Genomic DNA, 13,105 nt, shown 5'->3' on the forward strand with positions numbered 1-13,105 from the left:
AGGGAAGGACTTATGAGGAAAGGCTGAGGGACTTGAGGTTGTTTTTGTAAGAGAAAAGAAAGTTGAGAGGTGACTTAATAGAGACATACAAGATGATCAGAGGATTAGATTGGATGGACAGTGACAGCCTTTTTCCTCAGATGGTGGTGGCTAGCACAAGGAGACATTGGTTTTACATGTTTGATTGATACCGTGCAATATTCAGATTTTTTCATTCTCACCATATTTTACTGCCTTTCTTGTCACTATTCACCAGGGGGTAGTGAAAATTTCATCCAGTGTCGTATGTGGTATTTTCTCAAATCACCACTGTTGGTAATTTGTAGTATTTCCCACATTTACAAGAATGTGGTACTGGGTAAGTATTGTTGGAGACTGTTTGCTGCCACCAATCTTCCTTTGTCTTTTCTTTGTCTTGAGCCTATCTAATGATTAATGGTAGAGAATATGCCACCATAGAGCATGTACAGATGATAGTGTAATTTTGTATCAAGATTTATCGTATGGTAACAATAAGTTCAAATTTATATGGTGAGGTGTAATTACAGGACTTTAGGGATCTAAAACAGATAGATCTCTGTTTCCACCCACAGACTTTGCACGGTATCAATCAAACATGTAAAACCAATGGCACATGAACATTAACCTATTAAGAACAATTACTTTAAAGCACATCTCCCCCAAAACTTTTAGAACAAAAAACAACCCACGACACAATCACAAAAATAACCACATTACATTATCTCCATTCCTTCATAAATGCAGAAGATCTGATTGTTTCACTCTCTCGACTAACTTGGAAAACTGTAATTTCTTATTTACAGATTATTGATGCTGGTTCTGATTTGTGATTTCTGATTCCAGCGGGGAATCTTTTATCTTATGAATATCTTTTGTGGATGAGACCATTCTTTGTAGACAATGTTCATTATGTGACAGGAGGGCCCTTCGTCATATCAATTTCCTTCCTCAAAGATAGCTGCTCTGTTGAAAAAAGTACTTTCTTCCTTGTGTTACACTAGATTGCTAGGTATATTTTAGTTGGATAAGCTTGTCTCATTTTGCAGTATTCTGGATGCTTTGACCAATCAATTTTTTGTTCCTGACCATGCCCAGGGTCTGTGGACATTGGTCAGGCTCCTATGGAAACTGATCGCATGCGAGCTGCTAATACAGCTAGATGTCTTCAGTTCCCCATTGTTTGACTGGTAAAGTTAACCTTTCCAGACTCTTAGTCATGTTACTGAGAGATTGTTGCTCACTCAATACAATCACTTTTGTTAGCATTGGATGTTCTTTTAGAAGACAAAATATTAAACCTTTCCATCAGAGCTGTGAAGTCTGTGATTTTCTTTATTTTGACGATGATAAACAGCTCTCTTATACCATAAGAAGAGATCTGACTTGATTTTTCTTTTTCTATTTGTTTTCTGTCATGAGTCTTAGAAGCCCATTGAACTCTTCTTCTGGTTGTCTCTTGACTGGTTGATTAATAATGATTTGTTCATAGATTACTATTTGGGCAGTTGCTTGCATCTGGGCCAGTGTTCTGTTGGAGGTTGTCAGTCCCATCCAACTCTTCAAATGGAGTTGAGATGGAGACACGTGTACAGGCTTAAAAGGAGAAGTTAGTTGTTTGAGAACCATGTGCTAGTTTTTAATTCTTTTAGTTGTAGTGTGATTTATTAAAACATTCTGCACTGAGTTATCAGCCAGTCTAATTTCTGTTGAATATAACCTCCACTTTTTTCACCATGGTAACTGTTCTGACAGGACAGTAACACTTACTGCTTTATCAAGCACAAAATTCACAGGTTATTCATTTCTTTGATGTAGATAGTTTTTTTTGTCTTCTGGCTTGTTTTTCTTAGTTGTTCCCCATTGGAATGCCTTTGGTTTTCTCTCCAAATCATCAAATGCAGGTATTCTTTCTAACAATGGTATGTGAAGACCATTTAACATTTGTGATCACCAGTGTTTCCATTGTTCTGAAGTTATCTTATTTCTACACATCTTCTGGAAGTGACCTACAGTTTTGCAAATGTAGCATTCCTTAGTAATGGCTGAACTTTATCTATGCCTGTGTGCCATTCTTATCCCATAGCACTACCACTTTATTTAGTAGCAAGGATTTGGGTTGCTTTCTATGAAGGCCCATCATGTATCTCTCTAGAGTGCCCATGCCTAATAAAAGTAATTGTGTCTGTTTCCTTCTCGAAGTTGTTTTAGTCTTCTCCTCTTAGGATCTGACTATGCGTATTTTTGGTTTCTGCTTCCAGCTTTCTCCAAGGTTGAATCTTCTTTGAACTGTAAGAAGACTGACTAAGCTTCATCAAGAATTCCAACAAGAATTCTATCTGTTATGAATTCCAATTCCAAAACTCCATATTCACAGTTTTCTACTAATCTGTAATAGCCAATCATGGATTTGTCTATAAATTTTCCTGACAGCTGAAATGTTCTGCTAAATCCAGTTCATTCAAGCATTTCATGTTTTCCTAAAATTAATAATTAAAAGCTTCTACGATATACTCAAAACTGTCTGATGTTTGATGTTTTGTCTGTTTAGAACGTTATTTGAAATCACATCCATTGTGTATAATAGTGTATTATTTTTCTCAGTTTCACTTTTAGTGTGTGACTTTGAGGCAATGTTTATCTTAAAATCTATCACCTTTGTGAAGTCCAATCTTGTGTTCTGTATGCTCCTTCTCTAACCTTGAATCTGCTAGGAAGTACTAAATATTTTTCTATCCTTTTTCAATGTGCTGACTATTTTATTCATGTAAAGATAATTAATCTGTGTCATTTCAAGAGTGGTTTAGGTCTGTTGTTAATTAAACCTGTATTCTTGTATTCACTAATGCTGTTTTACATTGAATGATTGTAAGCTTGCTAGACTTTGTAACATAACAGTGTTGTAATATTAAATTTATTTGCCAGTTTTTTTTAAACTCTGTATTTCTATAAAAATACATTGAATTATTCAGTAAAAATTGGAATTGTCCTGTAATAATTTACTGTTTTTAAGCTTATAAAATCTGTTTCTTTGTAATTGTGTACTTCTATACTGCTTATTGGGAATTTTCTTGCCTTTTTTAATGATCACAATAGTGGCTTCTTCAAGTGTTTTCTCACCTACTGCAGCCAAGCTGGAGTTTTCCCACTTCCCAGGAAAAATGGACACTTTCTACCATTCATGTTTTAATACACCAATCACTTTACCAAAATGTTTAGATAAAGTTCTCTGACTGACATTTTAAAAATCTTTCTGCAGAAATTGAAGCTTAATTACCAAATCATGACCCTTCTAAATTTTTTATGTTTTTCCTGATATTTCCTCTGCTGCTAGACACTTCCACTAGGTTCTTTAAATTTGCCTATTTTCACATTAAATAAATTCTGTGGCCTTCTCAATTCTATATTTTCAGTCTAAATTTCCTTTCTCATCCTTTCACTGTTCCTTGCGGGTACCTTGTGCACCATAATGCGCACTGAGAGATGAGAATTCTTTTTCACATACTTTTTTTTCCCTTTTCTAATTTTTAATTCTATTTTTCATAGAAGTTATTGCCTTTTCCCTTGGGGCATCTAACTTTACCTCCTTGATCCTTTACGCCCTCCTTACAGAACCTCCTTCGTTAAGGTTTCTGTATTTTCTAAGCGTAGTTCCTTGTGGTTAGGGTACGATTTGCACCATTGCAACAGTGTAGAATTTTTACACACAACCTTGTTATATTTGCATCTCTGCCAGTATATGGTACCAGCTAAGAGAGCTATTTGTTTATTGCTGGCAGCAATACTCCTTTGTCTTTGCTTGTGTTGGGCTTATCTAATGATTAGTGGCGGACAGTACACCACCATATAGTTGCTAGACAAGAGACACTGCTCTAAGATAACAAAGAAGTTCATTGCATAATGGCAACAGGACAGCTACATTTTGTTAAGTATATTTATTAGGACATTATAAAGTTCCTACCCCTTTCAAAAGTTAATGTAATGCTCCTTATATCCACCCACAGACTGCACTATTCCCCATTGTGTAAACTTACTCTGGAATTGTAAGTGGGAATCAAAGCACAAAACTGTAAATGCAACTATGTTAATGTTGGCTCTGATGAATAAAGAGAATTAGCCTAAAAATAATGCAGGACAATATCATCAGCTAAAAGTGACATTAGTGCATGCTGATAATTAATGTTTCCATTTGAACTGTCAGAAGACCAGCACTGAGTCATGTGTCATATGTGTATTACATACATGCCAAATGATTGCTTGACAATTGTGTAATTGGGAAATTTATTCTGTTAATATCTGAGTTGCCATTTGTGATGTCACAAGATGATAAATGAACTACAAAACAAAAACCCTGTGTAAATCTAATCATTTATTATCCATTATGGATTAAGGATTACATGCTACATGCTAACCAGTTCCACACAACCCCAACAGGATTAATTCAGCTGTTTGCTGTTATGGATTAATAAATTAAATCACTGAAAGGTCACAAATGACAGGGAAGTTTATTGTCACAACCTAAACTGAAATAAAACCATTCAAAACACCTTGAATGTCTTTACTAGGGAAGCAAGGTCACTTGCAATTGCTACCTCTGCAAGAAGAATAGGGTTTGCAAAGTTGTATGGGGTAGAAGACATCTTAAGTGCTGTTGGAAGTTATACTGTTGATCTATTAGTCCAGAAGCATGTACCACACACTTACTAGTGATATCCAGTAACAATCCTGAGACACAAAGTTTTGTTTGAAAAATCACAATGATTTATTGCATTAAAACCGCATTACTAACAAAATGCCTTGGGTTACATAATCTAAGCTATTCTCATGTGTGTGCATGTGATATTACCCATCTGTCCTCAGATTGATTACGCCTCATGCAGGTTTACCACTCATAAAGTCTTGACTTCCATCTGATTTCTGGAGAGTTGGTTCAAGTCCCTCTCTTTGGGGGTGCACAATCCAATATGGTCATAAGACTACTTCTTATCCTCCTCTCCCAGCCATTGGAATTCAACCTATCAGTCATATTGTACTGTTAATGAATTCATTTCCAGGCCCATACTGTTGAGTGGCCTATACTAAATGCCTATTACCTATTGTCCTATTCTACACAATAGTATATGACAGGTCTAATTTCTGATGGAGACTCTCCAGCTCCCAATGTAGTTGGTTCTGCTGTGGTGTTGTTGCAATGCAATGGTCCACAAAATGCCCCATTTTACAGATTTTTCCAGTTGGCTTATGTGATCAGCAGTCTTGAGAAATGAGATTAACTCCCTCCTGGTTATTCCTCACAATGTTAAACTGTGTTTGCCTTTCTGCCTAAATACTTTATCCTCACCATTCCCCACATCCAAACTGCCAAACCTGTCCTTGATTTCTCATTTTGAAGGATCTTGGACAAAATGTTTATTTCTTTTCCATGGTTGCACATATTTATGGCAAATGCGAAAGAAATGTTGGCTCCTGCTAGTGTATGCTCTTGCTTGCACTTGGTGGGAGATGGGGAGCAACTTTTGGGCAAACTCAGTGGGCCAAAGGGCTTTTGTCTATCCTGTCGATTTCTACTAATCTTTGAGGTGTAGAAGTGATTGACTGAAAATTAACAAATCTTACCGAAATGAATTGGAAGGGAAGATCAATCCCAAGGTGAATTGAATATTCACATAAAAATAAAATAGTGTAAATGCTCGGAAACTGAAATAAAAACAGAAAGTGATGGAGAAGCCCAGCAGATCTGATAGTGTCAGTGGAAGGAGAATTGAAAGGGGCTGGAAAATGTTTTGTTGCTTTGAAAAAGAGGGAGGAGGAGCAAGATTGTGAGGTTACTTAGAGAAATAGACAAAATAAGTGCTAATGATGGTGAAGAAGGGATAGAGATGTAATGTGGGTATAGATGAAGGTGTATAAAGGAGAGAATGAGTCTGCTCTGCTGAGAGCAAAGTGTACAAGACACGAGCAAGACATGGCTGGGCACTTCAGAGCCTTTAGATCTTGATATTGAGTTTCACAGCTTCAGAGCAACTTCTGTTTCTTTTGTTACTACCCACCCATTCTGGTTATGTCTTGATTTGGAGAAGCCGGTGTTGGACTGGGGTGTACAAAGTTAAAAAAATCATACAACACCACGTTATAGTCCAACAGGTTTATTTGGAAGCACTAGCTTTTAGAGGACTGCTCCTTCATCAGGTGGATGTGAAGAATAAGATTGTAAGACATAGGATTTACAACAAAAGTTTACAGTGTGATGTAACTGAAATTATATAATTAAAAAGACCTGGATTTATATATTGAAAAAAACACATTCGGAGAACACTTCATCAGTCCGGGACATTCAACCTCGAACCTTCAGGTGACCGTTTTCCAAGGTGGACTTCAGGAAAGGCAACAACGAAAAGTGGCCAAGCAGAGGCTGTGGAGGAGAACACTTGAGTGGTTCGGGACATTCGACCTCAGACCTTCGGGTGACTGTCCTCCAAGGTGGACTTCGGGACAGGCAACAACGAAAAGTGGCCGAGCAGAGGCTGATTGCCAAGTTCGGTACCCATGAGGATAGCCTCAACCGGGACCTTGGGTTCATGTCACAGTACAGGTGACCCCACTAGACTACACACAGACAGACAGACACACACACACACATACACACACTCTCCTACAGACACACACACACACACTCACGCAGACCCTCTCTCATACGCTCACAAATACATTCCCACACAAACCCTCTCACAGACTTATACCCCTTTACACTCACATACACACACTCTCTCACAGACACTCATAATCCTCCCCCACCTCCACACACCCAAACTCACACCCATGTGCACACATACACATATAAGTTTGTCAGGTGAATTTGTACTTGCAAAATTACATTTTACTTTGCTCAAAAACTGCATGAATTCTTGTAAGATTCTGTAAATCCGTTTTTTAGATTAGAATCAGTCTGGCCATTGTGGCACAGACAGCCTCACGCAGGGAAGCTCACACCTTCAATACATTATCTGGGCCAACATGACACCAATTGTTAAAGTTTACTTGAGAATGTAACTTTTAAAAAAAAAGTTTTGCGATTTACATATGAAAGAACTGAAATCAACATGGTCATTCCAAAAGATGAGAGACTTAACAAACAATTTCAATATATAATTTAAGTTACATGACACTGTAAACCTTTGCTATAAATTCTGTGTCTTACAATCTTTTTTTCCACAACCACCTGATGAAGGAGCAGCACTCCGAAAGCTAGTGCTTCCAAATAAACCTGTTGGACTATAACCTGGTGTTGTGTGATTTTTAACTTGGTTATGTCTTGTTCACTTTGGTGTCAGTAAACCAGACCCAGCTTCTTATTTAAGGTACATTTAGCAATAATAATCAAATGACACCAAGTTTAAGTTTTAAACATTGGAAGACTATGGATAGAAGGAGATATTGAGAACAGTAAGAAATTCCATAGTTTTCTGACTCTGGGAAAGAATGGATATACAAAATCAGAATTTGCTTTGCTTTCAATATTATGAATATGTAGGAAGTACAAAAGAGTCGATCAGGTGAAATTGTTCTGGAAAGTTCTGGCCATAGTTAAACATATATTGTTGAGAATTGTTCATGTGTCCTCATGTGTAACATCCTCTTACACATGAGTACACTGCAAGTCTTTCATAGTGAATTTCATAGAATATCCAGAATTGTTCAGTGGGAGAAATGGTTTTGCACAAGCGAAAATAGTTTCACCAGTTGAAGCCATGTGAGAATTCCAAATCTGCTAATTAAGACTCGCAAAACTGATGGATGAAGGAAATGTTACCAAAGTTGGAATGTTGTCGCCATCAGTTAGACAAGTGATCAAAGTGTCTGCTATGCTGGCTGGGTTCATAGCAATGCAGCAACCCTAAGGATATTCTTCAGGCCTTGTGCTGTGATAAATAATGCATGTACACGACCATGCAAAAAATGTTTAAAGAAACAATGCATTGAGCAAAGCAGCCTGTGCACAGAATCTAAATTTTAAAAGGGATACTGCATGTGATACATGCCTTTATTTCCTGGAGTCTTTGTTCATCACTGGCAAGCATCAGAAAATGGTAGTTGCACTGCATATGATTTCCTGTCATGGAAAGGCTCCAAAAATCTACCTTGACTACACCTTTGAAAAACAAAAATCAACAAGAATTTCCCTTGTGTTACTAAACAGCCTTAAAGGAATCAACATGTAATGGTTTAGCTACTGTGTTGGAAGATAGCCAGAGGCTAAATGCACCAAGCGACAAACAATTGAAAGCAAGTTCACGAACGTAGAATGGAATCATTGGCAAAAGAGGGTTGAATGATAAAGCAAAGCAGAATAGGAGAGAAGTGCAAGCCTTAGGCTAACCTCATTTAGAGAAAAGTGTCAGAGATGATCCATCAATTATGCTACAGATCAATGAATTTGAATGGAAAATAGGGAGTGAATAATGTGGTTTTTGTAGGAAACCATACAATGCTAACTTGATTTGTAGTTCATGGTGCTGCACCTGGTCAAAGACTTTGAAGATGTTGAAGACAGTGACAGATATTAGTGGTTCACTAACGTGTTCATGGTAATAGAGATATACATTTCATAACATAAGCAGCAAGTAGAATGACTATAGCAAAACCATAGTCTCAATGAGAGATCACACCATAATTTTCATGATAATAATTAATTTGAAAGAGAAGAGCAACTTCATAAGTTTAAAATTGTGTTTCGGTAGTTTGTAGAATTGATTAGTAGTTAATTTTCTTAATTTTATATTGGTGCTGTTATTACATTGTTAAGTGGATACACTATTTTGTATTAATATTGTAATTTTGTAAAAAGAAACTCAAATATTTTTTCTTTTCAATAAAAATATTTACAAAAAAATGTACTAAACTTTGATTATCAGTACAAGAATTAGAAGCATAAAAAATGTGAGCTCTTTTAAGAATGAATATGATCAAAGAAAATAGTATGAACATGTAAAAGGCACTGAGGAAACAAAATAAGACAATAGTAAATTTGGAGGTTCACCTGAAGATCTGAAAAGTCTAATGAACATATAAAGTTAACCATTGTGATCCAAATAAAATGGAACAATGAAGAAGCATTTTTAATAGAATTAGCAGGGCAAAAACTGGGGGAGAAAGATCAACCAGAAAGATTAACGTTGTCAAGGAGCACTTAAAATTGTAGTACCTGGAAAGAAGCGTGGTCGAAACATTTACAACATTCTAAAGGAGCAGCTTTTCCAGGCTCCATTGATTCCTCCTTAAAATGAAATTGTCTTCAAGATCTCTAACAGTTGCAGAGCCCTAATCTGGATCTTTGCTTTGGAGGTGAATGCAGAGTCAAAAATTTGATTACTTTCATCCCCTGAGGAATAAGATTGCTCAACTGGTAGGCTGTTTGTTCTGGATAGGGGGCAGTGGGAACAAGGGCTGGAGGAAATCAGACCACTGGCCCAGGGGAGAGACTGGCACTGCCAAGTGCAAAGACAGGCTGTTTAAAATTCCTACCATGGTTCATGTAACTTCCACCCCAGTTCCTGTCTTTAATAAGAAAATAAGCCCTCTATCCCTTGCATCCCCTCAACCTGCCACCAACCTCCAATAATCTCTTTCACTTTCTAAACTAACCCATGCCACTGAGCACAATACCTTCTCGTAAGCTGCATGTACACTGAGATAACTGCACAGAGGCTGGTGTCACATCACCAAGTCACCTTTTATTTGCATGCGCGTAGTACATATGCTCTGACTGACCAGCTGAATGTCACTGCCTAGTCTGAAGAGCCCTTCTGAATATCCTGGTTTTTTATGACTTATGTCTATTGTAACAACCTAAATTTAACACCCTAAGTTGAAGCACCATTGCGATGTAGTGCTTGCATAATTCTATAACTGCAGTATAAAAAATACGTGTTAATAACAATGCGCAGCCACAATAACCCATAGATATTTGAACAGGGTAGTTATCCCATTGTGTGAAATGGAATTTTGGTATTGCAATCATCTCACCTGAAGAGTTGGGATGAGCCCCTCATTAATCTTTCAGGAAGGTCCACAATCTAATTTCCTAATGAAACACTTAAATCTGCAAAATATGAGCTTTCCCTTGAAATAACTCTACAGAGGCCAGTATCCCGTCACGAAGTTACTCTTTATTGACAAGTGGTGAGTCCAATGTCCTGTTTATTTTTTTTTAACTTTATTTTTTCTCTTTTTTTTTCTTTTTTTCTTTTATTCTTTTACCCATGGTGTATGTGTGCAGGTGTGAGACACAGTGAGAGACACAAGGTGTACGAATCTTTATTCAATTTCCACCACCAGGAAGATAGGAAACACCCGAGTGGCCAGTGACAAGCTGTGCCCTTCACATCAAAGGGCAATGCTGTGTAATGTCCTGTTTTTCTTTTCCTTCCTTCCTCTCAGGATGTGGGGCAGCTGGTCCAAAGACAGACCCCTTCCTCTCAGACACAGTCAAGGAGGAGAGTCCTTGCATGTGCACACACACTGATCCAGCTCCCTCAAGAGCCCGGTCTCAGAGTGAAAAAAAGCTCTGGCACTTCTATTTGTTGTTTTTTTCTTTTTTTTTTAGTGAGCCGAACATCTGACACTCCTGCTTTTTTTTCGCCAGCACCCATGTTGTGTGTGTGCAGGTGTGAGACACAGTGAGAGACACAAAGTGTACGAATCTTCATTCAATTTCCACCACCAGGAAGAAAGGAAACACCCGAGTGGCAAGTGACAAGCAGTGCCCTTCACAAAAGGCAATGCTGTGTTAAGTCCTGTTTATTTTCTTTTTTTTTCCCCAGCACCCATGGTGTGTGTGTGCAGGTGTGAGACACAGTGAGAGACACAAAGTGCATGAATCTTTATTCAATTTCCACCACCAGGAAGATAGGAAAACACCCGAGTGGCCAGTGACAAGCAGTGCCCTACACAAAAGGGCAATGCTGTGTGATCAAACAGTGAAGGGGAGGGCAGGGCAGGGACTAAATAAAAATAGAGTTGGAGAGGGAAATAATGCACTCCACTCCCTGCGGCACCCAACTCTCAATGTCCTGTTTATGCTTATTTGATGTCCTCTTTTATTTTTTATTTTTTTTCCCTGTTTATTTTTTTTGAAAGTCCCTGTTTATATTTTTTTTAGTGACACTCAAGTTTATTTATTTTTCTTTTTTATTAACCCCCACACTACTGCCTAACTGCGGTAGTGCTTATTTGATGTCCACTTTTATTTATTTATTTTTTCTCTTTTTTTAGTGCTTATTGTTTCCCCAGCAACACTCCTATTCTTTTTTTCTTTTTTCTTTTTTCTTTTTTTTTACCCCCCCACACTACCACCTAAGTGTGATAATGCTTATTTTTTTCCCCAGCACCCATGGTGTGTGTGTGCAGGTGTGAGACACAGTGAAAATCACAAAGTGCACGAATCTTTATTCAAATTCCACCACCAGGAAGATAGGAAAACACCCGGGTGGCCAGTGACAAACACTGCCCTTCACATCAAAGGGCAATGCTGTGTGATCAAAACAGTGAAGGGGACGGTAGGGACTAAATCAAAATAGAGTTGGAGGGAGAAATAATGCACTCCACTCCCTGCGGCGCCCACCTCTCAATGTCCTGTTTATTTTCTTTTTTCTTTTTCAAGCACTGCCCTTCACATCAAAGGGCAGTGCTGTGTGATCAAAACAGTGAAGGGGAGGGTAGGGACCATATCTTGTTTATTTTTTTTTAACACCCGGGTGGCCAGTGACAAACACTGCCCCTCGACCTCTTGTTTACTTTTTTTTATTTTAACCCTCACACTACTGCCTAACTGCAGTAGTGCTTATTTTTTTCCCCAGCACCCATGGTGTGTGTGTGCAGGTGTGAGACACAGTGAAAGACAGAAAGTGCACAAATCTTTATTCAAATTCCACCACCAGGAAAAGAGGAAAACACCCGGGTGGCCAGTGACAAACACTGCCCTTCACATCAGGGCAGTGCTGTGTGATCAAAAACAGTGAAGGGGAGGGTAGGGACTAAATCAAAATAGAGTTGGAATGTCCTGTTTATCTTTTTTTTAAACCCCCACACTACCACCTAAGTGCGGTAGTGCTTATTTTATCCCCAGCACCCATGGTGTGTGTGTGTGCAGGTGTGAGACATAGTGTTTGACACAAAGTGCACGAATCTTTATTCAATTTCCACCACTAGGAAGATAGGAAAACACCCGGGTGGCCAGTGACAAACACTGCCCTTCACATCAAAGGGCAGTGCTGTGTGATCAAAAACATTGAAGGGGAGGGTAGGGACTAAATCAAAATAGAGTTGGAATGTCCTGTTCATTTTTTTTTTGCCCTTCAAAAACTCCTTTTTTTTCTTCTCTTCTTCCCCCACACTACCACCTAAGTGCAGTCGTGCTTATTTTTTTCCCCAGCACCCATGGTGAATCTCCTGTTTTTTTTTCTTTTTTTTTCTCTTTTTTAAATTATTTTTTTAACCCCCACACTACCACCTAAGTGCGGTAGTGCTTATTGTTTCCCCAGCATCCATGGTGTGTGTGTGCGGGTGTGAGACACAGTGAAAGACACAAAGTGCACAAATCTTATTTCAAATTCCACCACCAGGAAGATAAGAAAACACCCAGGTGGCCAGTGACAAACACTGCCCTTCACATTAAAGGGCAGTGCTGTGTGATCAAAACAGTGAAGGGGAGAAATTTCCTGTTTATTTTTTTTTTCCACACCACACTACCTTAGTGTGGTAGAAATTTCCTGTTAATTTTTTAAAAATTTTTTCTTTTTTTTAAACCTCCACACTACCACCTAAGTGCGGTAGTGCTTATTTTATCCCCAGCACCCATGGTGTGTGTGTGCAGGTGTGAAACACAGTGAAAGACACAAAGTGCACCAATCTTTATTCAAATTCCACCACCAGGAAGAAAGGAAAACACCCGGGTGGCCAGTGACAAACACTGCCCTTCACATCAAAGGACAGTGCTGTGTGATCAAAACAGTGAAGGGGAGGGTAGGGACTAAATCAAAATAGAATTGGACGGAGAAATGATGCACTCCACTCCCTGCCCTCTTGTTTA

General features: G+C 38.4%; 1 protein-coding gene across 5 annotated transcripts in view; it reads left to right on the forward strand.

The window, feature by feature from the left end:
- The window catches only part of LOC122549286 (calcium/calmodulin-dependent 3',5'-cyclic nucleotide phosphodiesterase 1A-like), a 650,398-nt gene that overhangs the window by 627,853 nt on the left and 9,440 nt on the right, over positions 1 to 13,105 (forward strand). Inside the window, exon 17 of one of the 5 annotated variants that reach the window (XM_043688815.1) lies at positions 2,280 to 4,386. The exons of 3 other annotated variants lie outside the window; for them this stretch is intronic. In XM_043688815.1, coding sequence (XP_043544750.1) covers positions 2,280 to 2,326 — 47 coding nt within the window. In that variant the 3' untranslated portion in view covers positions 2,327 to 4,386. Of the gene's footprint in view, positions 1 to 2,279; positions 4,387 to 13,105 lie in introns of those variants that run through there. One more of the 5 variants, XM_043688812.1, reaches the window with a different exon arrangement.

The sequence above is a fragment of the Chiloscyllium plagiosum genome, chromosome 4 (genome assembly GCF_004010195.1).
Source record: "Chiloscyllium plagiosum isolate BGI_BamShark_2017 chromosome 4, ASM401019v2, whole genome shotgun sequence".
Taxonomy (NCBI): domain Eukaryota; kingdom Metazoa; phylum Chordata; class Chondrichthyes; order Orectolobiformes; family Hemiscylliidae; genus Chiloscyllium; species Chiloscyllium plagiosum.